Source organism: Channa argus, chromosome 15 (assembly GCF_033026475.1).
Source record: "Channa argus isolate prfri chromosome 15, Channa argus male v1.0, whole genome shotgun sequence".
NCBI classification, from domain to species: domain Eukaryota; kingdom Metazoa; phylum Chordata; class Actinopteri; order Anabantiformes; family Channidae; genus Channa; species Channa argus.
Window position 1 is genome coordinate 8,455,879 of NC_090211.1, and position 27,992 is coordinate 8,483,870.

The following is a 27,992-nucleotide window of genomic DNA, read 5'->3' on the forward strand; positions in this document are numbered from 1 at the left end:
TGACACAAAAAGTGAACTGTGAACCCTATATACAAGAGATGTCCCACACAACAGGCGAAGCGTGCCCTCTGGTGGAACAATATAAACATTGCAGCCTGCATTTCATACAACAATAACTGAATGAATGGCCCAGCCCCCTAACTTGGAAAACGCAAAAGTGAAAACTTGCCTTTAAAATACACACAAATGCAGAGGTAGCTGCACAGTTAGCTCGAACCATCTTCACATAATATTGTCCACTAACTGATGACTATTATTTCAAAAATACTGTATTAGTAAAAGCAGAAACTTTGAAAACATAGACTTTATTCATTTCATATAAAAATTACACCAAAACATGAACAGGTACTTTAGATATTCTTCACAGGGACAAGACCTAGCCTGATCTCAATGGGGAAGGGTCACTGCACCTTCATTCCACCTCCTCCACTGTACAGGTCCACCTCCATATGCTATCATCTTTCGCATATGGAGGTGGACCTGTACAGTTAAACACCAGCAGAGGCCAGAGTAAACCTGGGAAAAAACCACAGCACTCTATTCGCTCCCCCTTGCCTGCCTTTAGCTACTCCTATGTCCCCAACTCCTCCTTACACTCCTTCCCACCCCCTCACCCGTTTTCTCCTTCATCTGGTTTTCTTTTTTCAATCTTCTTTTTGACCCTCCATGTCCCTGAGCCCTCGTTCTCTGATTGGTTCCAGACGTGCCACTGAGCTCTTCTTGCCGACTCAACATTCCACCACTGGAGACTGCACACACTCACCCACACACACCACACTCTTATTCCTTCTCCTCTGCCCTTCCCCCTCTATCTTAGTCCAACTCACAGAGCAAAAAAAGCTGTTTTTTTTTTTTTTTTTTAGTTTACAGCAGCTCAGTGAAACACCAAAAGCCTCAGACTGAAATGGCTCCAAAGCATTCCTCTGAGCAGGAAGACAGAAATGCATTAAGAGGGAAGAATTTTAAAAAAAGAAAAATATTTGAGGAGGCAAATGTGAAACCTTAAAATGACGTACAAAAAGAACAGCAGGAGTTTTACTGTTAACAAAGAGTGAACTCACTTTCAAAAAACATTCTTTGGCTCTCATATTTACAATGGTGTCATTCACATGAGGGATGTTTTTCTTTGTGGGCAAAGGAAAGGTTCAAGTGTTGGCAATTATCCCATAAAAGAAGGGACATATCCAAATGTCTTTGCCAGTTGTACTTAAATCAAAGCACAAAATTAAACCCTCATCTTGAAAAAAACAATAATAAGCACGTCCTGGTGAAAAAACACACAGAGAAGTGAACTGTGGCCCATAAATATGAAGAATCAGACAAATATCATATTGCAATACCATTTTCATGCTGTATACAAAGAAAATGTCTGTACTTAAAATGCAGAATCAGCTCCTGATGGTGGAATGAAGAGGCAAAGCAAATAAAAGTTAGGAAGCACAGAGTGTCATAAAGATAATGACAACAGGCAAGTGAATAATTAAGATTCAATTACATAAAGATACTGGTAGAAAGCACCAAAAAGGTATACATGGAGCCACGGTAGCTGAAAATCATTTAACAACCTCCAGTTCTTTCGTAACAAAGCAGTGTGTGGTCTGGACAATGTAGTCGATTTAAAGACCTGCTTTCAATACTAAGTTCTACTTATGTGCACAATTTTAGTATACTGCCCTCAGTCTGAGGTCACTGGTCCCCGTCACCTTCTACACATTCACATTATGACTTTTTAGTCCTCTGCTCTTCTGACAGCTGTTGCTGACGTGTCAGCTCAGGATGGAGGAGAGAGGCAGGCTCACATAAACCACACATGCATTATCAGTAACAGTTCTCTGCAGCTGCACAGATTGGTGGGAAAGGACACAAATGCAATAAAACAACAAAAATACACTGCGCGGTTAGGTAAATACTGTCATGGCAAAAACATTTAAAAAGTACATTTAAAAATGCATTGGGTTCTGAAGAAGACTGTATATTAAGAGAACAAATGGTTTTAGGAAAGAGCAGATTTGTGACAGAAAAGTCATTTGCTTTGCAAGTCTTTTGATCAAAATCACAAGAAAGGAATTATTTACTGTGCAAAACGTTATTCTGGCACTGGGAAGGACAGAGAGGAGTAATGTATAAAACTAATTTTATGTTGAACTTTTCCAGCTGCAATAAAAAAAAATTAGAATAGATTTTTAGAGATGTATGGCTGTCATTAATGCTTTTGGGAAAAAGATGTTCACATGGAATAATCTGATCTGTCAGGAGAGAAACTGCTGTAACAAACTGTAAGGGTGGGGATTCAATTAAAATTGAAACACCTGCTGTGCTCTACACAGCTTTTCAGCACTTAAATTCCTTTTTGGTTTCAATAGAGACAACAAAAATAATTAAATTTCTGAGTCAGAACATTAAAATCAGCCTCTCCTTCATCAGAATGGGTCTGGTCCTGGGTTGGTCACTTGGTTCTTCCAGGGCACCTCTGCTACTCGGCCTGCTCATTCAGCTCCATGTCAGACACCAGGATATTTTTCTCAGTCTGCTCAGTGAGGCTGGAGTTAGTGCGGCTGTATCGTGCTCCCTCGTAGGACCCACGGGTCCCAACAGTTCGCCGACGGTACAAGTAGATAACGCCGACAATCAGCACCACCAGCACCAGGCCCGTCACCATGACAACAATTAGAATGGGTAGGTGATCGCCATTCACTACGTAGAAATACAGGATGAAAATCTTGATAACTATACATAATTCCCATTTCTGGTATCCAAGTAACAAAAGACATGTCTATTCATCACGGCTGCTAATATTCTTACTTACATTTTACAGCCCAGTCATCTGTGCCTGCAAATAAGAGATGGAGGACAATAGTAAAAATTGACTGTTTTAATATGTAATTTTAATATGTTTTTCTTTGTCTGCTTTACTGTTTATTAATATTCTCTAAATGCTACAATCAATTTAAGAGTTTGCACTTGTGTAGAAATTTATAGAAATCTATTAATTGAAGAGCCACTACAAAAAAAGCATATTGTATCACCCCTGTATACAAAACCTTGACTTGTTTAAATTTAAACTCAAATGGCTCCAACCTAATTGGTCCTGGAAATTATTTCCCTTTGGCTACAATGATCCAACGTGTGCTTACTGCGTGGACGTTTACAGATGACTCCATGTGTGCGGTTTTTGCAGGAGCCCGGCTTCCATAGACCACTGTTGCTCTGAATCCAGAAGCATGAGTTTGGAGAGAGAACAGAGAAGGCGATATCATGTGCCTCCCAGTTGGTGAACGACATTTCTGCGTCCGCATTCCACACAAGACGAGTACCTATGGCAGAAAGACATGAACACACACACACCCAGGGGAGATAAAACACTCTCAAGCAAGTGTCTTTGCTTTTATCTTAAATACACCTAATTTGTTATATCACAACCTTCCTGAAATCTTAGTTCACACATGAAGGTTTCCAATATTTGATTTAGTACTTCTTATTACCTTACAAAGCATATTTGAGGGCACTTCACTCAATTATGTAATTGCACTCATAATAAAAGTATTGAAATAAATGAACTTTCTGAGATAATGCTCCTCACTTTATCACAATTTAATACAAGAAAAACTGCCCTAATCACATTTCCTCTACTTAATTAATTGTTTCATGATTATTGTATAAATCATGATCAACTTATTGAATTAGGAAGATTTTATAAGCAGAGTGAAATAATTTCACTAAAAGTAAAACAAAATCAATAAACTTTTGAAACTTTTAAAAAAACTGAAGGTTAATCAGTCTGCAGCTGTATGAGAGATGAAAGAGACTGTTTTATGCTGGACCTTTCACGCTGATGCCCAGCCAAGCTCCATGTGCCTGTTCAACATAGCTCTGGATGTGTTCCCATACAAATCCATTCTCTGTCTCATCCAAGATAGAGAGAAGTTCTGCTCCCACTAAATAAGGAAAAAAAAAAGAGGGAGATAGAACAGAAATTATCGTGCAGGCAGATTTAACAACTAAACAACAAGCTCAATGAACTACTTCTAATTTTAGACATATTGATACATTTAGTCAATTATGTTTGCAGTGGAGAAGGTCAAAAGTGCTGTACTTAATTGGCTTTTAGTTCATTGTCAGGAGCTGTACATGCAGCACAACAGGAGTCTGAGCAGTGTCAACTGTTGGAGATTGGGGTGGTGCTTCTGAAGCCCTTTCCTACCTTTCTTACAAGACATGTATGCTTCCTGCTGCAGTTGAACTTTTTGCAGGTTAAAGGCATAACAGTGGTTTCTGAAAGGCACCCACGCCCATTCTCCCAGAGTGTGGGGGCATTGGCCAGGGTAGATCCACTGGTGTTTCACAGGCTCATCTGCAGAATAACACGCAAAAACACAAAATAATAAATTTTAATCCTAATTTTCACCAAAGTTCTATCAGATAGATATGAACAAGTAGGGGGTTTATTTTTACATGCCACAGCACTCTGCGTGTGTATTAGCTGGTGACTTGTGATGCACATTGTGCATTGTGCATTGTGATGCAAAAAAAATTGTTGTATTTTGTTGTTATATTACACACACATACCGCCAATTTGACAGATAGCTGCTTCTAGTTTGGCATTACAGGGAGTCATTGTCCAGAGCCCTGTAGTGGTCATGTGAGCACATCCAGCTATCTGATTGGGCTCTCCATCTTTCCAATTTGAATATGACACTTCTTCTTCACCCAGCCAGGTGAAACTCCGCTCCTGAAAACAGAAGAGAAAACACTCTATTTGTGCGACTCCAGTATTGAATAGTGGTAATGGTAATATGTAGTGTAAGTAAATAGGCTTACTCCATAGTTGTACAGAGCAATCCAGGCTGGACGGCGCAGGCTGTTGATTAGCATTGTGAGGTAAGACTGCTGGTAGGGATCCTTCACAGTGGCCAGGGTACCATTCAAAGATTCACACAGGTGCAGAGCACCGGTCCAGTCCAAGCGTTTCTCCACCACCCTGTAGGTCACTCCACCCAACTCCACAGGCTTTGACAGGGAGGCAGGAATGAGGGCAGGGGCTGGAGGTAGGCTTTTGTCTTAAGAAACAATAAAACGAGACAAGATAATTCACCATAAGTCAACACACTTCTTTTAAAGTAAACATTACTCTGGATATTATTGAATATAGTTTGAAACCTTGTTGCCTTTGACAGATGAAGGCATTGCTTTCCATCTCACAAGCTCGAGAAGCCCACATGCCAGCATTCTTCTGTGGATTCCCATGAATCATCACCACACAGTTTCCCTGACAGCCACAGTGGAATTATGAATATAAAAACCAATTTAGGACAACATTACTGATCGGTGGGTGCTGATAGGTGGGTGCTGTAAGTACCGGAGTCTTGTTGTGGTGTGGTCCACTGTTGTCAAGGGGCTCTCCAGGAGCCCAGTTGGTGTAACTGAGCAGTGCTGCTTTGGCCCACTGGAAACTACCTTTAGAGTCTGAGGTCAGACCCACCCAAAGGTCAACACTGGCATTTTTCAGCAGGGTGGTGATGAAGGCTGGAGAGAGATGTGAGAGAGATGTGTGGAGATACTCTTACCATATACTTATGAACAGTTAATCAAACATGAATATCTTAGCCACTGGGGGGCTGCTGATAAATAGGCAATTAACCAATGTGGAAAAGAATTAAGTGGATTCTTATAATGTACAGACAAACAGTACCATTTGTGTCTAATCACAATTACAGATCAAATTTGTATTGCCAAAATAATTGGAGCTAAAAAGCAAACTGCATTGAAATATAAAACTAAGTGGACTCTACCCTGCCTCTCTGCTCTGTATGCCAACTGTATTCTGCTGTAATTACCTTGCTCCAAATGACTGGATACCATTGCCAGTACACCTCCCTGGGTCTCACATTTCAGCTTGGCTGCAGACCATGTGACCCGGTGTGACTGACCAAACACTCTGAAACACTACAGAAAGAGAAGCACACTTAAGCACACAAATTACTGCAGAGGTTAAGTTTGGTCAGATTTATTTAGATACATAAAGTAAAGCATGGGGTCCTGCTTACTTCCTATACTACACTACCTATATAGCAATGTACGTGACGTTGTCTAGACATCCTGCATTCTTTATACAACTAATAAATAATTAACCACATTTTGTGGAATTCCTGGTATGTTGTACCTTATGCTGATATGAAGACCATCCATTTGGACAGCCTGAAGGTGGGTGGGGGGATGATGGAGTTGGAGGAATGGTCCCTGTCACATTTACTCTCTTACAGATGTATGGCAGGTCAGAGTGGCATTTTTGACTAGACCAGTCCCCTATTTGTGGGTGAAAAAAGCTCATGTGAGTGTGCTGCATTTGATGTAGTCTCTTATGTGTCTCATTCGGCTTGTTCTTACCTTTACTAGCAGATATGTAGATACATTTGCGATCCCGGCTGAGCGGGTGTGGGTTGCCAAGACCCCAGGAAACAAAATTGAGCACAGAGTGGTCAGACCAGCGGAAACGACCATCATTTTGGTAGGTGTGAAGCCCCAGCCACCAGTTGTCACCTTCCACCTTCACCATCTAGAGATGAGAAAGGAAGTTTGTCTATATAAAACACTTTACTCACAGTAATTTGCTTTAAATGTACTGTTACATAATCCTGAACTGTAGTTACTCATTGTTGCTGCTGTGCAGAATATAGAATATATAATTGGTATTTCTTATTGTTTTGCCCTGATAAGGACAACGGATTGAAAATCGTATTCAAACGCAATTTTGCATTAAATTAACTCTTACAAATGACAATTTTTGGTAAAGTGTGTAGTGCCTTGCGTAAAGTGTTGGACAGGAAAGCTTCTTCCTCAGCTGAATGGACAGAGGCCAGCGAGGAAGAAAACCAGGAGCAAATCCTCTGGGCCTGGTCCCAAGTGCTGCGGTGGTCAAAAAATTTATATTCCGCCTCTTGGAAGCCAATCCACTCTGGTGAACTGGTGCCTAACAGACATAATAAAAGTATTAAGTAAAGTAATCCAAAATAATTTAAGTATTCTATGAGTTAAAGTCAAGAAAATAGGACTGACCTTCAGAAACTTCTGGTTCCTTCTCAACAGTACCTAAAAACACGTTCAAGGCAAATTGGAAATCAAAAAAAATATTGAAGCTGTATAATTTAAATATGCCCGCAACAAACATGTGAGTCTGACCCCAAAAGAAGGTGCTGTATTGCTATACCTTTGGGGATCTTGCAGATCCAGTTTAACTCAGAGTCACAGTGCATAGCCAACCAGGTCATTGTGCCCAAGTCTGCTGCTGCACACTGCCGAATGTTGTAGAAGTAACGACCAAAGTTCTGGTATGTGAACTAAAAGATGAGTAAAGAGTAAACAGATTATGTTTTAAACACTTTTTTATTCTGCATCAGTTGGTACAAGTTGTAGCTTTTTAGCACAGGTATTGATGTGATTACTCACAGCCAGTCCATCACTCCACTTCCAACTGCCATTATCCATAGGGTTTCTGCGGTTTAGTCCAATCCAAAACCAATGTTGCTCGTGATCCTCAGATTCCCTGTGGATCACATAATCATCAATGGGGTCATCGCCATCAATATCGTCACCACCATAATCATAGGCTTTACTTTTCAGCCGGTTTAAAAGTGCACACCCACCCAAAGGCCTCGTGAAGGACCTGCAGAACAAATTGCTCCTCCTCAGGACCACTAATGCTCAGCAGGTTGGCTCCAAGTTTCTGGCAGAACAGGTGAGCCTGCAGCCAACTCAGCTTCTGTTCCAGCTGGGAGTAATGAAACACCTGCAAGCATTCAATAAAGATATAATTACAGTCCAATTCTGAAACAAAAACATTATTATCTATCTATTATTATCTCCACTATTATTTATTTAGGCAAAGTCTGAATAGAGCTGTTAAGTTTCAGGCAACATTAAACAACTATGCTTAGCAATGATTTAGCTATTTGCCTGTTAGTAAAAATTCATATGTTTTGTTGTAGGTACTAAACTCAATTATCAACCTATTTGCAATATGTATTTATAGAAATAACCTTTTAGAAATACATTTCTAGATACGAGTATGATTTTTTTGTGAAATGTAATTAATTAAATGTATTTACTACAATGATGTTTTAAAATTCCAATATTGCAGTAATAAAAACCCCATAAAACAATGAAAAGATCAAGATTAACATTGCAACGCCACAACATTTATACCAGCTGGTGGTTTTAATATAAAAAATATATAAGGAAAAGATATTGTATTTAGATAAGCTGCTTAGATAAGCTGTTTAGCACTTTGATTTGAGTACAAGATTTGAAGTCGTACTTGTAGTTGAGAATTTTCTTTAGGCCAGTAAATGCACTTTTGCACTTAAGTATCTAGTTTGTGTACTTGTGTCACATCTGCACACAGTGTATCCCATATTTCTGCATATGGGGCTGTGTAGCTGCAGACTGATTAATGAATTAAATAAATTAAATGATCCATATACACCTATTATCTAAAACACTTATCCTGTTAAGAGATATGGAGAAAATTAACTGATGAATATTAATGTTACTCTAATAATATTATCTGGACGACTGGAATTCATTACACTATTTTCTGTCACAGTTAAAGATTATTCATCCTACTTTATATTTACATATGTAAGGACAAATGTCTGCCATGTCTCTTTAGTGGTCTTAAAGTGAGAAAAATATTATTTCTCAAATATTACCAAAGGCCATATTAGTCCAATATGTATTAATCAGTTTTTGTTGTTAAGTCTTAAAAAACATGATTTTGGTGTTTTTAAGAATTTCAGATTAATATAAGAGTTGTGTTTTCTTCTTTGGCTTGAGAACATTCTTCTATATCTTGTTAAGTTAATAAGACATAAAAAACATCTACTGATTTTTATTACTCTAAATGATACAGAAAAATGGAGTTCTTATGTCATGAAAAATTGAAACACTTGAAACACATCAGCAAAGTAATGATAACCAGACACTCCCAGTAGAGAACTGAAGACATGACACATTGCTGTAATAAACCTTGTAGCAGTAGCGCAGGTTGCTGTTGCTCTTCCAGCCACTGGGACAGGAGCCACTGAGACTTGGGGTGGGCTGAGGGACGGGGTGCTCGGGACTCAGAGATGTGCCCTGGTTCTGACGACAGATGAATTTCGCCTTTGTTGATACACACTCCTTCACCTCCCAAAGACCTGTTGCAAAGCCTGTCGCCATGGAAACACAGCCGCCACGGACGCTGACTGAAATAGATACAGGGGGAAATGTAGGTGAGGGAAGAGAAAAGAGACAAAGGTGGCTGCACTGATGAAACGTGTGGTAATACAGGATAGAAGCAGAAAATAAAAAATGTGTGGAAAATATGATTACGCACTTCTTATAAGACTGTTATGAGTGTTGGATCCTTGATTTAACTTTTCTCAAATCTAAGAAACATTTCTTCTCTATTTGCTATATTAATCTGATTTTAATTTTGGATAATATATTAAAATGAAGGTGTCATTACAAGAGAAGCTTTCTTTTCAAGAATTGTTTCTTTATTTCTATATACATTTCAGTATTTACTATGAACTATACAATGTAGGCACTTCCCTAAAAATGTCTTTTGTTCCATTTTGAATTTAGACAAATTATTATTTGCATCTTTGTGTTAATCTCTGTCTCACATAAAATACAATTTTTATGGCTGTTCTTTAAAGATGTCCTACTTTTAAGAGAACAAGTGAAGCTATAGCAAATACAGATTGGTGCTACTATTAAGCACCAGGTGATATTTTGAATAAAACTAACAATTGTGAAGACTATAGATATTGCCATCTAAGCAAAATCTCCAGAAGTCATACAATGTTATTTAAAACCAGCCACGCCAACTAAGTTATAATCAGTACAGGTCAGAGAGTTCATACCATTGGATGTGTCATTAAGACTGAAGCCAGAGGATGCGCCCACGGCTGTTTTGTGACTCTGTCTCCAGGTCTGGTTTAGAAATTGTGTCTATCGTAAATCTAACCAGCATTCTCTCCTGTTTCCTGTCTCATTTGTGTGTGTTCAATGACAAACTTTTGTTGAGGAATGGGCTGGGTTTAACTGCTGCAAATAATTTTCTTAGATTTTTTAGTGTCATCTAATAAAAGTTCCTTTTGAGCCAAATCAAGACATCAGAATGTAGCTCTGGATCAGTATTCTGGCAGAAGAAAAAAACACCTGGGACCAATCCAGTTTCTTCTTTCTAAATTAAATTTAAAGTTGGCTTTTCTTAAAAATGGGCCTCATGACGTGGGCAATTAAAAATCTCCAGCTACAGATTAAATGAAACTTTAATAGTGTCTTTAGAGAAGTGAACTTATCTCGGCAACAAGAATTAAGAAATGACTGTGCTGTTAGGAATATAGTTGCATTAGTTGCAACAAAAAAGCTAGAAGACACAGAATACAGTAGATGCTGTATAAAACATTAGAACTGTATCAAGTAGACTAATAAAACCATCTGGCATTAATAGATATTTTAGTGCTGTACAATGAAATAAGGCTTTTCTTGAACAATTAACGATTTATCCATAAACATTTTTTACTCATTTGTTCCAAATTTCATGTTAAAAATGTCTGATCCCATCTGGCTTGATGTAATCGTCCATATTTATTCTGTGAAACAATTAATTAATTACAAATTCTGCTGTGATCTACCTGGCTGGTCTCTATTCCAGTTGGTATAGGACACTTCATCCCCACTAAGCCAGTGGAAAGAGCCGGGGCTGCCTTGGTCATGGAGGCCAATCCAGAAGGAATCTCCAGAGCGACCGAACACTAGACTGTTTACGAAGGCCATCTCAAACCTGGAAAAATTTAAAGTGGATTGTAAGGTTAAAGCACTGGAAAAATATACTTTGATGTCCTCTAATCACTGCAAATAAATAGGTTTGTATGTGTATCAGTTTATGTGTGTTGCTGCAAACACCGATTGGTAATAGTAACAAGGGCAGCGCCATGGTCATCACATGACTTCCTGGCCTCATCAAAAGTGAGCAGATCTTCTCCCACCCAGTAACAAGCTGGACTGTGCCACTTCCAGCCCTGACAGGGGAAAAGAAAGGAGAAGAAAAGATCAACAGGATATGAATCATGCAAATTCTTCATATTAGCTAATTCAGTCTTTCAAAATCTGAAACTAAATGTGCATCAAATCACACACCTTTGTACAAGTAAGAACAATGCAAAACGTGACCCATAACCAATGAGTTTAGAGCATCTGACTTTTTGGAGTAGGCAAGGGTAGAAATATGACTTACACGTATTTACTTATACAAGCTCACTTTATTCCAAATTCAAAAAGAAAAAAAAGAATAAGTCTGTACATGCCAAAATAACAATTTCCTGACCTCAGCTCCTCCCACCAGCTCATGTACTGTAGCTGTGGACGTGTACAGAAACAGAGCATAGCCAACACGAAAAAGATCACGGGGGGTGAGGTATTGTGAGAGAATCATAGTGAGAGGGAGTTTGTATAAAGTTTTGTGCGAATAAGCTCAACCTCAGACTTTTTGCACAACCACGTTTGGCATCTGGACAGAAACCTCTAAAATTACAGTACAGCTGCTGGAGAGTGTTGATCTGATGAGACTCACACACACACACTCTTTCACACTCTTTCAGTTTTTCCATTTCTTACGTTTTGTATCTTATTAACAAAACAACAAACATGTCTAGTAGCATAATATGTCAAATAGCGTAATATTTAACAATAACAGGGGTATTTCCTTGTTAGTGGCAATATTATGAAAAAGGTCACCTGAATTCAGGTGTGACTGTTAGCCACCACGTCTATTTTCATGTGTGGAAATCATTCTGAATATTAACCATCCATCATATTCAAAGTATTCCTATTACTTTGATTATATCAAACAATACCAATAGACTAGCCAAAGCTTTTTTGGGTTCCTAAGGAGCAAAACACCATTGTCTTTCCTATTTAAATGGCCTGCAATAAGTGTTATTTCCTACAAATACAGTCTTAAAGGACATCTTGGTGCTACTGAACAAAATCGGGCACTGTGACTTGTAAACAGGTAAACAATTACAAAAATGAGCAAAGGAATCTAGGTACTGGGTCAGTGCTGTCTAATATCTGTTAATTCAGGTCTTATCTTTTTAAGAAGAAAGCAGAAAAAGCAATAGTGTAATGAGCTCCAATAAGTGAGTAACATGATAGTATTACATCAATAATCCATTACATTTGGGGGGGGATTCATGTGATTTAATATTGCTGAAAGAGTCAGGAAGCTTTCTGCCTCAGTGACTGCGTTTACATGCACTCAGAGAATTTAGTGTTCTCAGGCAGCAGGAGAGTACCTTGATTTCTCCTCTACCTTGAACTTATTTTGGAAGCCTGGCTCACAGATTTTGACTGTATAGTAAAAGAAAACACTGTTTCCAAATTGTATTTGTTTGTGTTTATGTGTGTGTGTCACAGCAGAGTAACAGAGAGTGCAGGGGGAAAGAAAGGAAGGAAAAGGGGAGATACACACAGCTGATCCACAATGGGAATTGTCTGAATTAAAAAAATCCTTAGGCGAAAGTCACTTATTTACACTTCTGTGAGTCACTTTGTGTTAGTTAACTCACTTACTTTATTTTACTAATGAGGGGCGGGTCCAGGAGCAGGGCCACACGGACACTGGTCCTTGCTGAAACCCGTGCTCCTGTCACTAGTTAATGTATTAGTTCTACAGTAGATTCAGTGCATTCTCTGTGACAGAATTTATTAGTCAGATCTAAGTCTCAGTCGTAAAAACACCAGAATTGTTCTTATTTTAGGTAAAAAAGTCCATTGTGTCTGATTTTGGTTGAGATCAATAATATGTGTTGAGTGATGTCAACTGCACTTTCGTCTAGTAAGTTGGAAATGTTCTGCTACTCATCCAAGTAGGTTCTTCAGTCGGAAGTAAAGTTAGCTATAGTACGCTTTACAGCCAACCAGGAAGTTAGAATCTACCTGGTTCTGTGGCAAAAAGCCAATGGATTTTTTTGTCTGTGACAAACAGATCTTTATGACACACATTTTGTTCAGCAAGATAAACTTCACACATATACGCTGTTTATAATTTCAAAGCTTAAATACAATCGGCAGAATAAAATGAGAGTTGTTGTTTTTTTAACTCCGTACACTCTTCATTGGATTGGACTATGCTAATATGTTACTCGTCTTGTGCTTTGGTGTCGTGTCTTTTGGATACAGTTTGGATACAGGTATGGGGTGTTTTCCAAAAATCCTTTTAAGCTTCTCGGACACTCCAGCCATGTTAAAAATGTGGACACGGAGTCACATTATAAATTCTGCCCCTTCATCTATCCCAGGAAGATTAACCTAACAACATCTTTTGGGGGGATGCGGGTTATCAGGAGTCGTGATTGTTAGATCACAGTGTCTCTCCACTCTAATCTCACCTCCTCTATTGTCCATCTATGGAGCTCATTCCGGCCAGATGAGAAATAAAGGACTATTAAAAGGACTACCATGAAAGAAATAACTGGGTCCCCTAGCCATCGGTCCCTCAGACTTGGACGCACTTTGATGGGTAGCGAAAGGTTTTCAACTTAGAAGAAAGAAGTCTAGTTGACTTGACTTCCAGGGTGTAACCACACAGGCTGAGCAGGACACTTGTGTTGGTGGAAGCAGTATCTTACAGATATTTTGCGCAAAGGGACATAAGCTGACTAACTAAATGTTACTGTGTGAGCATGGGAAGCTACAGGAATTAATCGGAGTGAGTGGAATTACATTAAATAACAGACTGCATTAAACAGGGAGCAGTGCAGTCAGCTGACAGCAGTATAAAGCTTTAGCAATCAGTTTCTTTTGAAATAACAGTGGAGTAAAAAGTAATGTGTAGAGTGTTTACGGTGCTTAGTGTTTTATGTGGACAGCAACTTTAGCTACTCCAGTTTAAAGCTTAGCAACATGTCACATTTATTTAATTGATATTGATAGTGTTTTTTGATATTTACAGGAAACATTGTTTGTCTTCATTTAGGTGAAAACATTTTTATGTGTTATTATAGTTTTTATGAAAATACAGCAGTTGAATGTTAAGGAAAGACCTACCCCTAAGAGTCCAGGACATTTGACTAATAACAAATTTGTCCTTGATCCCAGTGCCATGAGCCTTCAACCTTACTCATTCCTAATTTAGCAGTAGGACACAGACAAGGCTAACCCCATTATATCTCAGCTCCGCATAAACAACCTTCAGGTTCTGACTCTCAATTCAGGATCCTCTTACTTGACTCAAATAAGAATATCCCCTCTTTTTTAAACTTGTACATGTTGAAGGACTTAGCTGCAACCCCCAATGGTTGTTTTTAGTATAACAGAGTATAACTGTTCCTGAGGTACAGCAATTTTGAGTAAATTCTGTAAAATATCACTTGATTCATAAATGCCAGCTGATACATGGGAAATGATGAAACTTATATTTTAGCACTGTAGTTATCTTGAATAAAAGTCTAGATTACAAATGTGTGTTAATAGAGACAAGTAAAGAAAAGATGTTTAAGCGGCCCATGGGGGAGAATTAAGTTATTATTATTACTATTAGCAGTAGTAGTAGTACTTGAAGGCAGAATATATTGTTCTTGCATTGAACATTTTCTATTCTTTAGGCTGTATAAGTGCCATTAATTTATTTTCTCTAATAGTCTTTAATTACAGGAAAAAAATAATACAAACAGCTATTCGTTAACAGCTATCTGAGTCTCTTGTGCCACAGCCTTTCTGTCACTAGCTAAGACCGTCTTTTTCTGATATCTGTTCCAATGCAATTGTCATCGATAGTGTACTTAAATGAGCCTTCTACCTAAATGAAATTGATTATACATTTCAGTATAAAGTATAAATATGAAATATAAAAATTCTTCAAAGTTGGGATTCAGAGAGTATTTGTAAAGGAAAGGGGCTTCAATTTAGGGAGCTTCATAAAAACTAATTATATTATTAGTGATAGATGGAAAACCAATAATAAACAAAGAATGACATGTTGAAATGCAAATTAATGTGCCCCTAGTAAAAAAAAAGCCTAGTTCCACCCTTTTTTTTCAGATTTTGTAACAATTGAGCTCATTTGCTTGAGACAAACCACACTGCTGGGTGTGCCAAGCCAAATGACCCCTATCACATTACCACCCACGATGTCTTAGTGGAGAGGAGAGTTAAGAATCATTACACAAACAAAATGGTCCATCTTACAGAGAGCTTTGCTCAGTCAAAACCAGCATGACCCTCAACTTCAGATCATTTGCATTATATTGTAAATGAATACTAGGGGAAATTTTTAAATTACTAAAGGGCACACACACACTGGTCCTTCTTTTTTTTCACTATAATTATCCCCAACTGAAAAAATCTGAAAAAAAAAACACTTGTTTGTGTGTGCTGTGTACACATTTAAAGGGATTGTCATGTAAAGACAAGTCAGGTATGAGCTTAAAATGAAGATAGGAGGAATTATGCAATATGAATTGCAAAGATGGGTGGGATGTGAATCACAATGTAGGTACAAGTAGTAGGCATGATAGTGCAAATTAAGGTTGCTTATACCAGAGAAGAAGCAAGTTTGAAAACCTTGGAGAGTGTTTGTGTCCAGGCTTGACTTTGTCTGGGTGTCTGGTAATATTCCAAATCTTAAGAGAGTGATTTATTTAAAAACTACAGATGGGGGCTGGACTAGTAGGCCAGTGACATAGAAAAAAGACAGAAGAAAAAAATACTCTTCCAGTAACAGCTGAAAAAAACTAAAACTAAAAGGCTTCAGGAGAAGTGAACTGAGTCTTTATGACGTAAAACACACATGTGGTGGAAAAATGTCTAAAGCTGGTGTAGCACTAACACATTTCCTAGTGATTGAAAAGCACAGACGGGAGATGTCCAGGGAACGTTAAAAATTCTAGCTCTAAATTCAAAAAAGAAAAAGAGAAATACTTTTTTGCATTCTTGGTCATGTGGCTTTCCATCAATCTCTGTTCCTGATTTCTTACAGATGGAGGGAAGAGTCCGATTACAGGGGATGTCATCCCATCGGCCCTCCTGCACATGCGAGCAAGACACAAACAGAATGAAATTACATAGCTTTTAGATACATTCGAACTGAGAAGACTTGCTGACAGTAATTGTTTCTAAGTGTAAGGGAATTGGGACCCAGGTCATCAAGGGTCAACATGAATAAGCAGGCGGTCACTCACAGCTCCCCAAATGGAGACACAATCTTCTTGGACGTTACGGAAGTTATTGGGCTCAAAAGGGTGCCAGTATGTGAAGATGACGGGTGTGTGGTCCGACCATTGGAAGTCCATTTGCATGCCCGTGTCATGAAGCCCTATCCACAGTTGGTCAGTGTCTGAAATGGGACACAGAGAGACATTTAGGCTAAGAAGACAATTATGGAAGCAAGCACCAAGCCTAAAAAGATGATTAGGGTTACAACTATGAGTTTTGTATTATAATATTAAACTTTTCCATTGGGTTCAATAATAAAGTTGAAGCACTTCCATGACCTAGAAATTTTATTCTAAATGTGTCTAAATGTGCTATTTTCCAGCTCAAGGAAAAAATGGGAAACTAACTGGTCTCCACAATATCTGTGCTTGATCTGTAGATGTGGCCATAAGGGAGAGAAAACCACGGAAAGCACCGGTTCATATTTATTTTATGTCTGTATTTGAATTTATTATGTTTACTAGAAAATATACCAAAATCTATGGAAAAGCTTTTTGAATTGCAGAGTGAACAATATTTAGGTAAAAATTAATTGTGTTTGTTCATTGTGCTTAAACTAAAACACGCTAGACTTAAACACCAATTACATGTTTTTCCCTTATTTTAATATGATGTAAACAAGTAGTTTACAAATGTTAACTTTGAAAGACACAAGAAATTTTCTGTAATAATAAACAAACAAAGATAATTTGATTTCAGTTCTTGCACCTGATAACAATGCAGTTTAAAGGGAAAGATACAGAGCTATACAAACTGAACAAATCACCTTTCCTCAGGTTGCGCAAGATGAATTCTAGTTCAGGTAGGGTGTGGATGCTGACCAAGTTGGCCTCCATCTTCTGGCAAGTTTTCTGAGCTGTTTCCCACTCATTCTTCTCTGAAGTCAGCTTGTAACAGCCCGCCTGGAAAGCCTGCCAGCCCACATCACACTCATATTTCTCATCATCTGCCCACGAATCTGTGGGAGCAAAAGGATAAAACTTAATCAAGACTGTAGCTGACTGTCATGACACTTAAATGAAAAAATGCATATGCCTGTACACTGACCAGTGGTGAAGGGGTCTAGGGTGGCATTCGGCCTCTTCTTACATGCATATGGCAGGGCAACAGAACAATCACGATTTTGCCAACGACCAGATGTGTCTGTTCTGATCACAGCACAGTTCTCTTCCTCAGCATGGTTTGGGTGGTCTGAGGGTGAGAAGGAGACATAAAAACTTTTCAGAACATCACTAACACCAAGGTGCCCTTGTTCAAAGCACTTAACCCCAAAATCTCCTGTGTAATTAAAAGACTGTGGTTGTGCGTGAAGTCCTCCAAGTGTGCGTTTGAACTCAGAGCAGGGTGTAGCTAAAAATGAGAAGGCGTGCTCATTTAGCATTCTGTTCAGAATGAATGTTTAGAAAGATCACAGATAGTTGAGGCTTAAGAAAGTCATAAAAGGTTGAGTAGGCTTTAAAGGCTAACCTTGCTCCCAGTTGAGATATTTAAGTGGTGAGGAGTCAGACCACTGCCAGCCTCCATTGATGTCCAGGTCATTAAGGCCAATCCACAAAGCAGAACTGTAGCCAGTCAGTAAACCTAAAACAACAAACATCCATCCAGCCATTATCTGTAACTGCTTAACCTGTGTAGGGTCGCAGGGGGGCGGGAGCCTATCCCAGCTGTCATAGGGTGAGAGGCAGGATACACCCTGGACAGGTCCCCAGTCAGGACCATCACACACACAGACAAACAACAATTCACGCTCACATTCACACCTTCTGGCAATTTAGAGTCATACACTAGTATGACTTTGGACTGTGGGAGGAAACCCACGCAAATAGAGAGAGGAACATGCAAGCTCCACAAAGAAAGCCAGGGACGCGAAACTGTGACCTTCTAGCTGTGAGTGCAGCACTAACCACTTCACCGCTATGCTTCCACAGAAACAGCATCTTTCTCAAATGCTATATAATATGTTACAAGGAAATACCCTATGTTATCTCTGTTTTCTTTTTTATGGAAGACACAACAAGTAAAACACCCAAAACTGTGCTTTCACTTGGGTCTAACTATCTCTTCAGTTAGCCACAATTTTTACTATTAGCACTGTACCAGTACAACAATAGATCACAGAATCGTTATGTAAATAAGTAAGTGTGGTCTAATATTATTAAGAAAATTGTTTTTGTGGGGGAGTGAATGTGCTGCTAAAATAGTCTGTCTTTGCAAGCAAGATATCGTGCTGGACAGTATTTTTATGTTAATCACAGGAAAGCTAGGAATCAAAAGCCTGGTAGACAGATGTGATAGTTTTCACATCTGAGGCAATATTTTGACCAGCAAAATTTGATCTTTTTAGATTTTTAAGAAATCACAAGACCTTCAATCTAAGAGAACTGCAAAGGTAGAAATGAAGCCCATTCAAGTCAAAAGGAAAAACATAAAAGCATCAATAATGTGTTTTTTAAAGAACTAGTCAACAGTTAATAATCCTTCTTGTTTCATGAAATAGGTTCAGGTTTTTACCAGTACAGCTGGGAAGATATGGGAATACAATACAATTTGAAAATGTATTTTTAAATAAATTAAAAAAGATTGTAGTGGACTGGAGGGATTGTAGTGGACTCCAGTGCACACAATGTACAGTGTGTGTGCATTGGATTTACCATTGATGTAGGTCTGTTCATGAAGCTTGGTGATGCTAAGCAGGTCTGCCCCCTGCTGCTGGCAACTGATCCGAGCCTCTCCCCATGACAGTGTAGCCTGGAAGTTAAACTGGTAACAGCTGTCTGTCAGTGGATCAGTTTCCCAGAATGTCTCACAGGCAGAGCCTGATGGGAAGTAAACAAGTAAGTTAAATCAAATGAGAAATCAGGGGAAATTGTGATGAAATTTAGAGTTTCTAGCAGTTTCCAATGTTTCTAGAATGAGGTGAGACACGTAAGAATACAGTTATAACTCACTCTTGACAGGACAGAAGCCCCAGCGCTCATCCTTGCCATAGTCAGAGGTGGTGGCACACCACAGGTGACCATCCTCACGCCCGATGCTGGTGCAGCTGTGGAACCACTGGCCATCATATAGGAAGGGCAGGTAGCAGGGGCGGCCATGAGAGTTCCCCTGGATGGTATAGATCTCTGGGGCACAACAAAGTTAAATTCCAGCATGTTGCAACAGAGATGGCTCTTGTTGTCCAAAGTTATGGTTGTTAACTGTACTGAACTGAAATACCCTGTCTGTTTTCTCAGCTGCCTGTATAATCAAACACAGGATGAAAACAGAGGATGATGTTACAGTCACAACAGTGAAGCCAAATATTGTCAGTGGAAGGAAGAGTGAACTAATTAAAAGGCAACGTATTATGAAAACAAAATACATTTATTCATGACTCTTATGTGAAAAAAGAATCAGAGATTAGACCAAATAATTTACATTCCAAAGCAGGATCTTTAAGAGATGACAGGGATTGTAATCAATAATCTAAATCTGTTTTTTTCCAGTTAGACAAAATACTCAGAGATTTACAATCTAGACTCTACATTCCTCTGGTATGGTGTGAAGAAAAGGGCCGCAGAGACAGTGAGAGAGGGAGAGAGGGAGAGAGAGAGAGAGAGAGAGAGAGAGAGAGAGAGAGAGAGAGAGAGAGAGTAGTGTTAACCAAAACACATTAGGCCAAGTAGGAAAGTAGGGCAGACATGTTAAGAGGGAGTAAAGATTTCTGAAGCTCCCTCCCTGACTTTCCTCTCTGCTCCCCCACTGGCTGGCTGGTTGTCTGCAGTGGAGCTGCTCCTCGACTTACTAATGCGAGAGACATTCTTATCCAGCAGCAAGTTGAGTTCACAAGGAAACTTGTGATGATCAACGGTTAAAATATATGAATGTCAATGCACCCAATTCACTTGTCACCGAAACATAAGCGAGGATAAAGAAGAAAATCAACTTCGTATCATCGCTGTTCATTTGTCAACGAACATTAATGACATTTGATACTATTAGGAACAGTATAGACAGCGGAAATAAAGCTTAGCTGTAAACCACTTTGGTTGGAATTAATTAAGACTGAAATCTATGTATAAATACAAATACACTTAAGGGCAAGGACAACGTTGTGTGTTTTCTGGAGTTTACAAACACCAGGAATGTGTTTCTTGGCACTCTGACTAGCAACCAGCTGCTTGGCCTCAAAAAGGACCTACAAGCAACATTTTGCTATATCCATGTGATTAGATGCAGCTGTGGCATCCACAACAGTAAATCCAACTGTGCCACACTGAAGCAGGACCACATACAGTAAAGGACTTGCTGCAAGGTCACTGTATCACTGCAGGTAAAGACACATGTCTAACAAAGGCATAGACATTGGGATTTGATTCAACATGACGATGCTCGAATTAAAAAGAAGTCTGTTTCTGGTCAAATTAACAAGTATTTTGGGGCAAACACCACCACCACAAATTAGATGGGGAAGAAATTCTTCTTCACTTAAAAAATTTATTACCAAAATTAACTGAAAAGACAAGCAGGTTAAGTAAAAAGTGTGTATCTCCTATCTAATGTTATGAAAAAGTCCAAGAGAGGTGCAACACTAAATACACCCAGTGATTCTAATGTTGCAGAGGATGAGGGTCAGCATGTACAAAATTGTAAGCTTGCTTTGTTCTGCACAGCCCATAGCAGCTTTGTGCAAGATCCTTGAATATTATTCAGGAATCCTGATGCAACAGCTGCAGCATCTCCTCACAATATTTACATGAACTAATATATTATGTTGTTATTAATGAGTGATGCTGATGATAATGATTAATGAAAGAAACATTTTTATAAAATATAAATAAATATATTTTTATACATGTATAAAAGTCAAAAATCAGAGCCTTCTGGGGGCCTACTAGTTTCTCTTTGGCCATGCCTATGACAATGGTTTGGCCGTGCCACTGCCACTATGAGGATTAGATGTTGTCTCTGATCTGTCTATAATACTCTACAGTGGTCAGGATTATCTCCAGTAGCACAGAAAAAGATTAAAGGTTACACAAATCTAAACAAGCCTAGCAACAAGTATTTCTGGACCTCTCTGATTACAAGTATGCTTACCGCGATATGTTTTAGCACAGAGATCCTTCACCCGACCATGCAGTGTCCATTTGAGCTTTGAAGGAAAGGGGATTGAGGAGGAGTTTGACAATGAGGGTGATGAAAGGTAGTTGTTGAGAGTGTCAAGCACCTGACCACAGTTCCAAGTCCAACGAACTCTCGGAGGCTCGTGGTCACAGGTGTACACGCCAAGAGGAGACCTCTCCCCCCTGGAGGTGACGTTACCTGTGGTCACACCTAAGCACAGCGAGGAGCCCAAGTTGAATAGGCGTCCCCGGGTCACCCATTTCCAGCGCTGGTGGGCTTCCTCACAGGAAGATAACAGAACAAGGGAGTGACCCTGCACCCCCAGGCACCCCTGGGCACCCTCATGGAAGAAAGCAAACTCATCAGAGTCCAGTGGTGCTGTGCAGAGAGAGGGAAACAATAGCATCAATCAATAATGCTGATGAAAACAGGATCCCATGTTAGCAGCGAATGTGGCAAGAAAAGAGGTCAGGACTGGATCGATATGTCCAGTCCTGTCCATTAACAGATGCAGAGCTGGGTGGGAACTAGTTTGAAATTTTGCATTTATGTCCCTGCATAATGTACTTCAGTAAAATTAATCTTCTAGTGATCCTGTAATAACCCTAAAATCTTCGATACACATTACATGACATAAGTAAGTGACGTGTCATGGAATAAATTGTGAGATGGTTGCACATGTTTTAATGCATGGTCAGTGTTTCACCATACACCAGAGAATTTGTGCCAGGTTTGACCCTGGAATAGTCACTCTTCTTTGTCACTATTGTTCATTGTGTCAATATCTGTTTGACTGTGGAAAGATCAGTTGTAGGTGGTTTGGGGAATATACGACCTTTATCATGGTGATTTGTAGTGTGATTCTAATACATTTAACTTATTAACTGAAGTTCTGAATTTGATTAATTTAATGAAACTTCAATAACCTTAGGGTAAAATGGGTAGCTGTCTTGAGTGTGCAGACTTCTCATGCCTATGCAAGGAAGTATCTATAGGCGTTGCTTATGTATGATTCTTGGAGGAGTTATACTCGCCTGCCACACAGAATCACTATTCCAAAAAAAGGCTGTTTCTTTAAAAAAAAAAGTGTTAAACTCAACCCTGTACGCCACCCCCAGTGACTGGAATTTCAGGAACAAAACCCAAAAAAGATGTGGTTTTCCTTCATTCCTGGTTTTCTTTTCTTTTTTAAAGACTTTAAAGTTTAGTAAGCAAGAAGTTAGGACTCTAAATGTGTGGTGGTGAATGTGAGAGAAAGAAAGATAAAGACATATGTGTAACGAGCAGAGAATTTATTCTAAATAAAAAACAGCTTTGAATAAATGTCAGCAAAGTAAACACAGGTCGCTTCTCTCAGACTTAAGATTCAGAGAGATGGCAAACACCTCGGGATACCAAGTGGCTGGGTTCCTGCAAAGGCTAAGTAGTTGGGTAGGTGGGAATGATCGCAGAGCATTTGGCTGAAAAGCCCAGCTCATATGTGGGTACTCAGTCAGCAACAATCCCTCATTTGCCACCTCCTAGCTAAAATACTCCCTCCTATGCTGCTTTTATGGATACAGAGACAAAAGAGTCTCATCAAGAGCTCCAAAAGCCCTATAATCAGGAGGAGAAGACTGACACGCCCATCTTCTTGCACTCACTGTGGTTGAGATTCTCAGAAGCAGTGTTAGCTCATTTGGTCAAACACAGTAACAACACAAGAGTTTGACAGTGCAATGTACAGTGTAATCAGATATAATTATCGCACTGCTCTATTTATAACACCATCCATTTTACAGTAACGCCCAGCTGCTAGGCTTGTTTACTTGTTTATTAGTTTGTTATTTCAATTTTGAACGAGTCACATCAGACCAAGTGCATTGCCCGTAATTAAATTATCTTTCCATAAGTCTGTTTTTCTAGTCACTCTAGTCATTTATGCAATGTTATCCAGAGCTGGGTGAAATATTTCTGTGGAAAATCATTGTTTGGTTTATCTATTGAATCAAGTGCTAAAAAGCCAAAACAATACTGACCTCTGCAAGATCGTCATCATCTCAGGCTCACGTCACTAACAACACACTGATAAAACAAACAGCTGCAGCTAAGGGTAAATTTCACTATTGATTAAATGGTCTAGCCAGTGTATTCCCATATTCCCAGCTATCCTATCTTCTTGATTGACTGATAAATGAAGAGATAGCTGTTAAAAATCCACTATATCTAGTTATCCACTATAACTAGCGTTAATAAATTGGGATTTGTTGATAAGGTGAAAATATGAGACAGTATATCAGTCTGATGGCAGTTTGTCATTTTTACAATGGGAATTAAAAAACATTTTAAAATATATCCCACACAGCTTCAATTGTGCCTGTGGGATGCTTTGTGGACCAGAACCCTCCTTGTAAAAGTCAACATTACATTGTAGGTTTAATTCACTTCAGTATGTGAATATAAGCTCAGTATTAATAAGGTGACAATTCAAGAAGTCCCTGGCAAAAGCGTTTGAACCACTAGACAACCTGAAGCTGAAATTCCACACAGCAAGGCACAAATTCAAAAAGAAGTTTTAATTCCAGTCTGGAAGGGACATGACTGGATGTTTGATGTGAGAAAACTCCCGGGCAATCAGAGAGGGTGCAGAATTCCAGATTAACTTTAAGCCATTGAGCCCTGTGAAAGCTGAGCCACAACAGCTCTCCTGCTGTGATCTCATCCTCTTCTTTGCCCTGTCAACCCCTTTTTCAATGCTGAAGACTGTTTCCTGGTTGAAAAGAGAGACTGAAACCTGCAGCCAAGAACAACTTGCAATACTCGCCAACAGGGGAAGTTATTCCCAGAACCTCCACCCACTCAGTACTGTCTGTTGGGTCACGTTTAAGGACAATACTTAAAAAACTGAAAGAGTAATCAGTACTGAGTTATGGCTTGTGATATTCTAAATGCAACAAACCTTTATTGTCTATTCATTTAATTTATCGACCTACACTTTATCTAAACCATGAGCAAAAGGCTTTTTCAGAAATCCTTTCTTATTTTGGCAGATCAGTCTGAAATGGAAAAAACTGCACTTTACCTGGTCAGTGTGATAAAATGGCAACCAACAAACAGACAGGAAATTCAATCCTGTTGTGTTTGTTTCTTTGGTGTTTTATGGTGGTCTGGCCTCGGAGGCAACCCAAACTGTGGATTTGTTTTACCTCATTCCAGATGCACAGAAGAGGTAAAAGAGTGGGGTTATTGGACAGAAAGGTGTATTTTGCAGCCATACTCCGATACAGAGCTATCTAGAACCTTTGGTGAAGTGCACACCAAGTTTAGAAACAGAATGCGAGAGAAAAAAGAAAGCCCTGCCTTAAATTAAAAGGCATGGAAGGTAATGTGACTACTGCTAAGAAGCAACCAGCTCTGCCTTATGCCACTTCTTATACTTATGCACAGTGTTGGGGAGATACAGTGCAGGTTAAAGTGAAATTATAAATATCGAAATAGTTTTTGTTAATTAAATAAAGAAGTGTAAAAAATGTCACTCAGAAAAAAGAAAACCATGTCTCAAACTAAAAGGCATGGGAACTAATGTGGCTTATGCTAAATTTGCCATTCATATGCTTATTTTAGAGGCACTGTGTCATCCACGGTGCCTCTAAAATGTGTTCACTCTCTGCAAAGTTTACAGATTTCATATTATTTCTACTTTATCTTTAAGGTTCAGTCCCTGGTGAATACTAATCTCAAGCAGACAAAGGAACACTTCAAGCACTCTGTGAAAAAGATTATAAGTTAAGGGATTGATAAAAGAGCTAGTCAATTTCTAAGGCACTGAACATCCCTTTTAAATGAAATCCTCATTACGACTGGGAAGTAATGTGGCACATGGGTAGTTCCGTCTGGAGTAGACTGTCCTCAAAAACTGAGTGACCATGCAAGAAGGAGACTAGTGAGGAAGGCCACCTCTGAATGAGTTACAGGCTTCAGCAGTTGAGATGGGACTTGCTGCACATACAACTGTTGCCTGGATTCATTACCACTCAAAACTTCATGGGAAAGTGGAAAAGAGTAAGCCGCTCTTGAAAAATGCTCATTTTAATTTTTGACTAGTTTGCCAGACAGCATGCAGGAAACTTTTTGGAGTCTGATGAGACCAAAACTGATCTTTTCCAGGAAGACCAGGACTCAAAGCTTACAATCAAAGCACAAATGGTTTGAAGACAACAAGGTTAATGCTCTAATGTGGCTGAATCTGAGCCCAGACCTCAATTCATACCTCAACTTGAGAATTTGTGGCAGGCCTTGAAAAGGACTGTTCACTCATGATCCCCGTGCAACCTGATCAAGCCTGAGCAGTTTTGCGAAGAAGAATAGGAAAAATGTGCAGTGTGCAAATAATCACACCTAACAGAGACTTACAGGCTCAGCCAAATCTGCATATACTAAAACACTGACTTGAAGGGGAATAGTACCTATCCAAATAAATGCATTACTTTGTAGAAGTCATTTGTAGAATCATATCAAGTTTTTACCTTGACCTATTGTTTTTTGTGCAATTTCTTGTATAAAATAATGACAAATCTTTTTTTTTTATCAAAATGTAATAGAAAGGGACCATTATTATTAAACATAATGTTTGATGCATTGCAACAGTTACCTTAATGAATTGAAGGCATGATTTTATTCTTTTTTTCAACAAATTTGTTTATTTTAAAATCTGTGTCAACATTTATTTTTCTATTGGACAAACACCATTACATCTCACAGCCACCGCAGTGAAAGGCTCAATGTTCAATTTAATGTTTTCTCTTTTCTAAAGTATTCTAAATACTGATGGGTGTTGTGAACATCACAGATCTGCAGCTGTTCCCAAATATAATGAATATAAAACTTATTTCATTGCTCAAATTTAATTTCAGCTCTCATGGTCAAATAAACTACTTTATATTCCACTGCAAAAAGTCTTATTTTCTTACAAAGCAACCTAGCTGTGATCATTTATACATGTCATATTTACTCAATTTTCACATAAATCAAAAGCGAAATTACACAAACAAAAAAAGCTATACTGTAAGGTATACTTTTAAGTCGCATCCACTTGATCTAAAAGTAAATAAAAGGGGATTTTCGATTTCAGGCACAGTTCAATTTGATGGCAAATAGGAGAGGGCATTCAAAAATTAAGAAGGTGTAACTCCTAACAATATTATTTTAATAAAACTGTTTAGCAATATGCTGCTTTATGCCTTCAACCAACTTTTTTGGGTTAGTAATATCAAACAAATTAAGCAGATTGAAAAGTAGGTGATTATTGATTTGTTTATGGTAGTTGCCTGCGTTCCCAAATATTTTAGCTAGTATTTACAATTAAATAACTTGATAAGTAAGACAGGAGTTGTTAACTACAAATTCTGCTTTCTATGTCAAAACAAGAAAAGAGGTAAGAAAAACATTTAGGATGTTGCAGCCCACTTCATGATCTCACTCACAGTGCCCTCTACCAGAAAACATTCGGTGGGTTTGTTTTCTGCAGCATTCCCTAACACAATGGTCAAGTAGCTGTTCATGGGCGAACATTCGACTGTGTTAATTGCAGGCTGTAACAGGATGTAAAGGTCACATCTGGCAACAGGGTGACAAATTTAAGTTCCACTCCCCATTCGTTTTCCATTGTAGACAAAAAAAAAGCATTACAAATCACCTATCACAAAATTAGACACAAGCCAGAAAGGGGCACCAATTAACCCTGTTGTTAAACTTTATACCTAACTGTATAAATTAACCAGGGAAGCTAAGCCTGCAGCCCCTTCTTCCCCCTCCTTCAGTTTTTCTCCACATCTGGTTCCACTCACAGCTCGGACGTTTGGTTCGTGGCATACCAAAGCACCAACTCCAAAATACGCAGAAAAATTGCTTTCAGTCATTGTTTTTTAATGGAATATCCGAGAGGAGCTCGGCACCAAAACAAAAACATGCACAACAGCTTCCAAGTCTTTTTCGAGTTTTATGTGAATGAAATTAACGACAACTGAGATTTTTTCCTCACCCGTTTCGCTCCTTTTCAGTTCCAGACTGAAGATGAATAAATATAAAGTGCATTTGTAAAATGTAAGTTGCCTTCCTGTCCATATTCCTCTTGATCCCTTGCTTCCGTGTCGGTCTTTGTCTTGCATGATCACTACTACAACACAAGCATACACGCTGTAAAAAGCATCAAAGGGGAAAAAACGAAGTCGAGGCAGGAGCTGCCCGAATGTTTTACTTCGTGGACGAACGATGCAGAGTTGGTGGAGAGTTTGACCGCTAGAGCTCCGTCTGTCTCTGAACAGGATGAGTCTGAAATGAATGGAGCAGCGTCACAGTCAGCAACATTGTGAATGTCCGTTATGTTTTTTTTTTGTGGTTCCCAACATGAGGCCCGAGGGCCTACAAGTGACTGTTAGGGGACCATAAAAATTGTCCACTGCTAACATTTTTAACAAATTCATCCTATTTGTGGAAGGAATTCTGAGACTCAAATACAAAGTCATTTGGTAATTTTAGAAAAGACCAGATATTTAAATTTGAGTCTATGTCCTTAATTCACAACAAAATGCTCCAAACATTTATTATTATTTTTATTTTTTCAATTTCTCAATTCATAAACATAATTC

General features: G+C 38.8%; 1 protein-coding gene across 1 annotated transcript; it reads right to left on the reverse strand.

The window, feature by feature from the left end:
* Positions 1–289: 289 nt before the first annotated feature.
* mrc2 (mannose receptor, C-type 2) lies at positions 290–27,700 on the reverse strand. The gene is made up of 29 exons (XM_067477936.1): positions 27,386–27,700; positions 21,340–21,744; positions 19,209–19,382; positions 18,912–19,076; positions 17,728–17,841; positions 17,308–17,451; positions 17,027–17,218; positions 16,227–16,381; positions 15,967–16,071; positions 10,951–11,066; positions 10,680–10,828; positions 9,022–9,239; positions 7,641–7,783; positions 7,444–7,540; positions 7,205–7,334; positions 7,054–7,086; positions 6,801–6,967; positions 6,385–6,553; positions 6,161–6,303; positions 5,835–5,943; positions 5,357–5,523; positions 5,158–5,266; positions 4,819–5,057; positions 4,567–4,729; positions 4,202–4,351; positions 3,822–3,935; positions 3,135–3,314; positions 2,807–2,830; positions 290–2,694 (listed from the first exon to the last, which is right to left on the reverse strand). The coding sequence occupies exons 1-29, from the start codon at positions 27,510–27,512 to the stop codon at positions 2,474–2,476; spliced, it is 4,422 nt and encodes a 1,473-aa protein (XP_067334037.1). The 5' UTR covers positions 27,513–27,700; the 3' UTR covers positions 290–2,473.
* Positions 27,701–27,992: the final 292 nt, after the last annotated feature.

What these genes read in the sequence shown, in the direction of transcription:
- mrc2 (XM_067477936.1), bottom strand. Translation starts at nt 27,512, where the DNA reads ATGCAAGACAAAGACCGACACGGAAGCAAGGGATCAAGAGGAATATGG. An exon ending in CTTGTTACTATTACCAATCG is followed by an intron (nt 10,829 to 10,950) that starts GTGTTTGCAGCA and finishes AAATTTTTCCAG; the next exon opens with GTTTGAGATGGCCTTCGTAA. An exon ending in GATCTGCAAGATCCCCAAAG is followed by an intron (nt 7,087 to 7,204) that starts GTATAGCAATAC and finishes ACGTGTTTTTAG; the next exon opens with GTACTGTTGAGAAGGAACCA.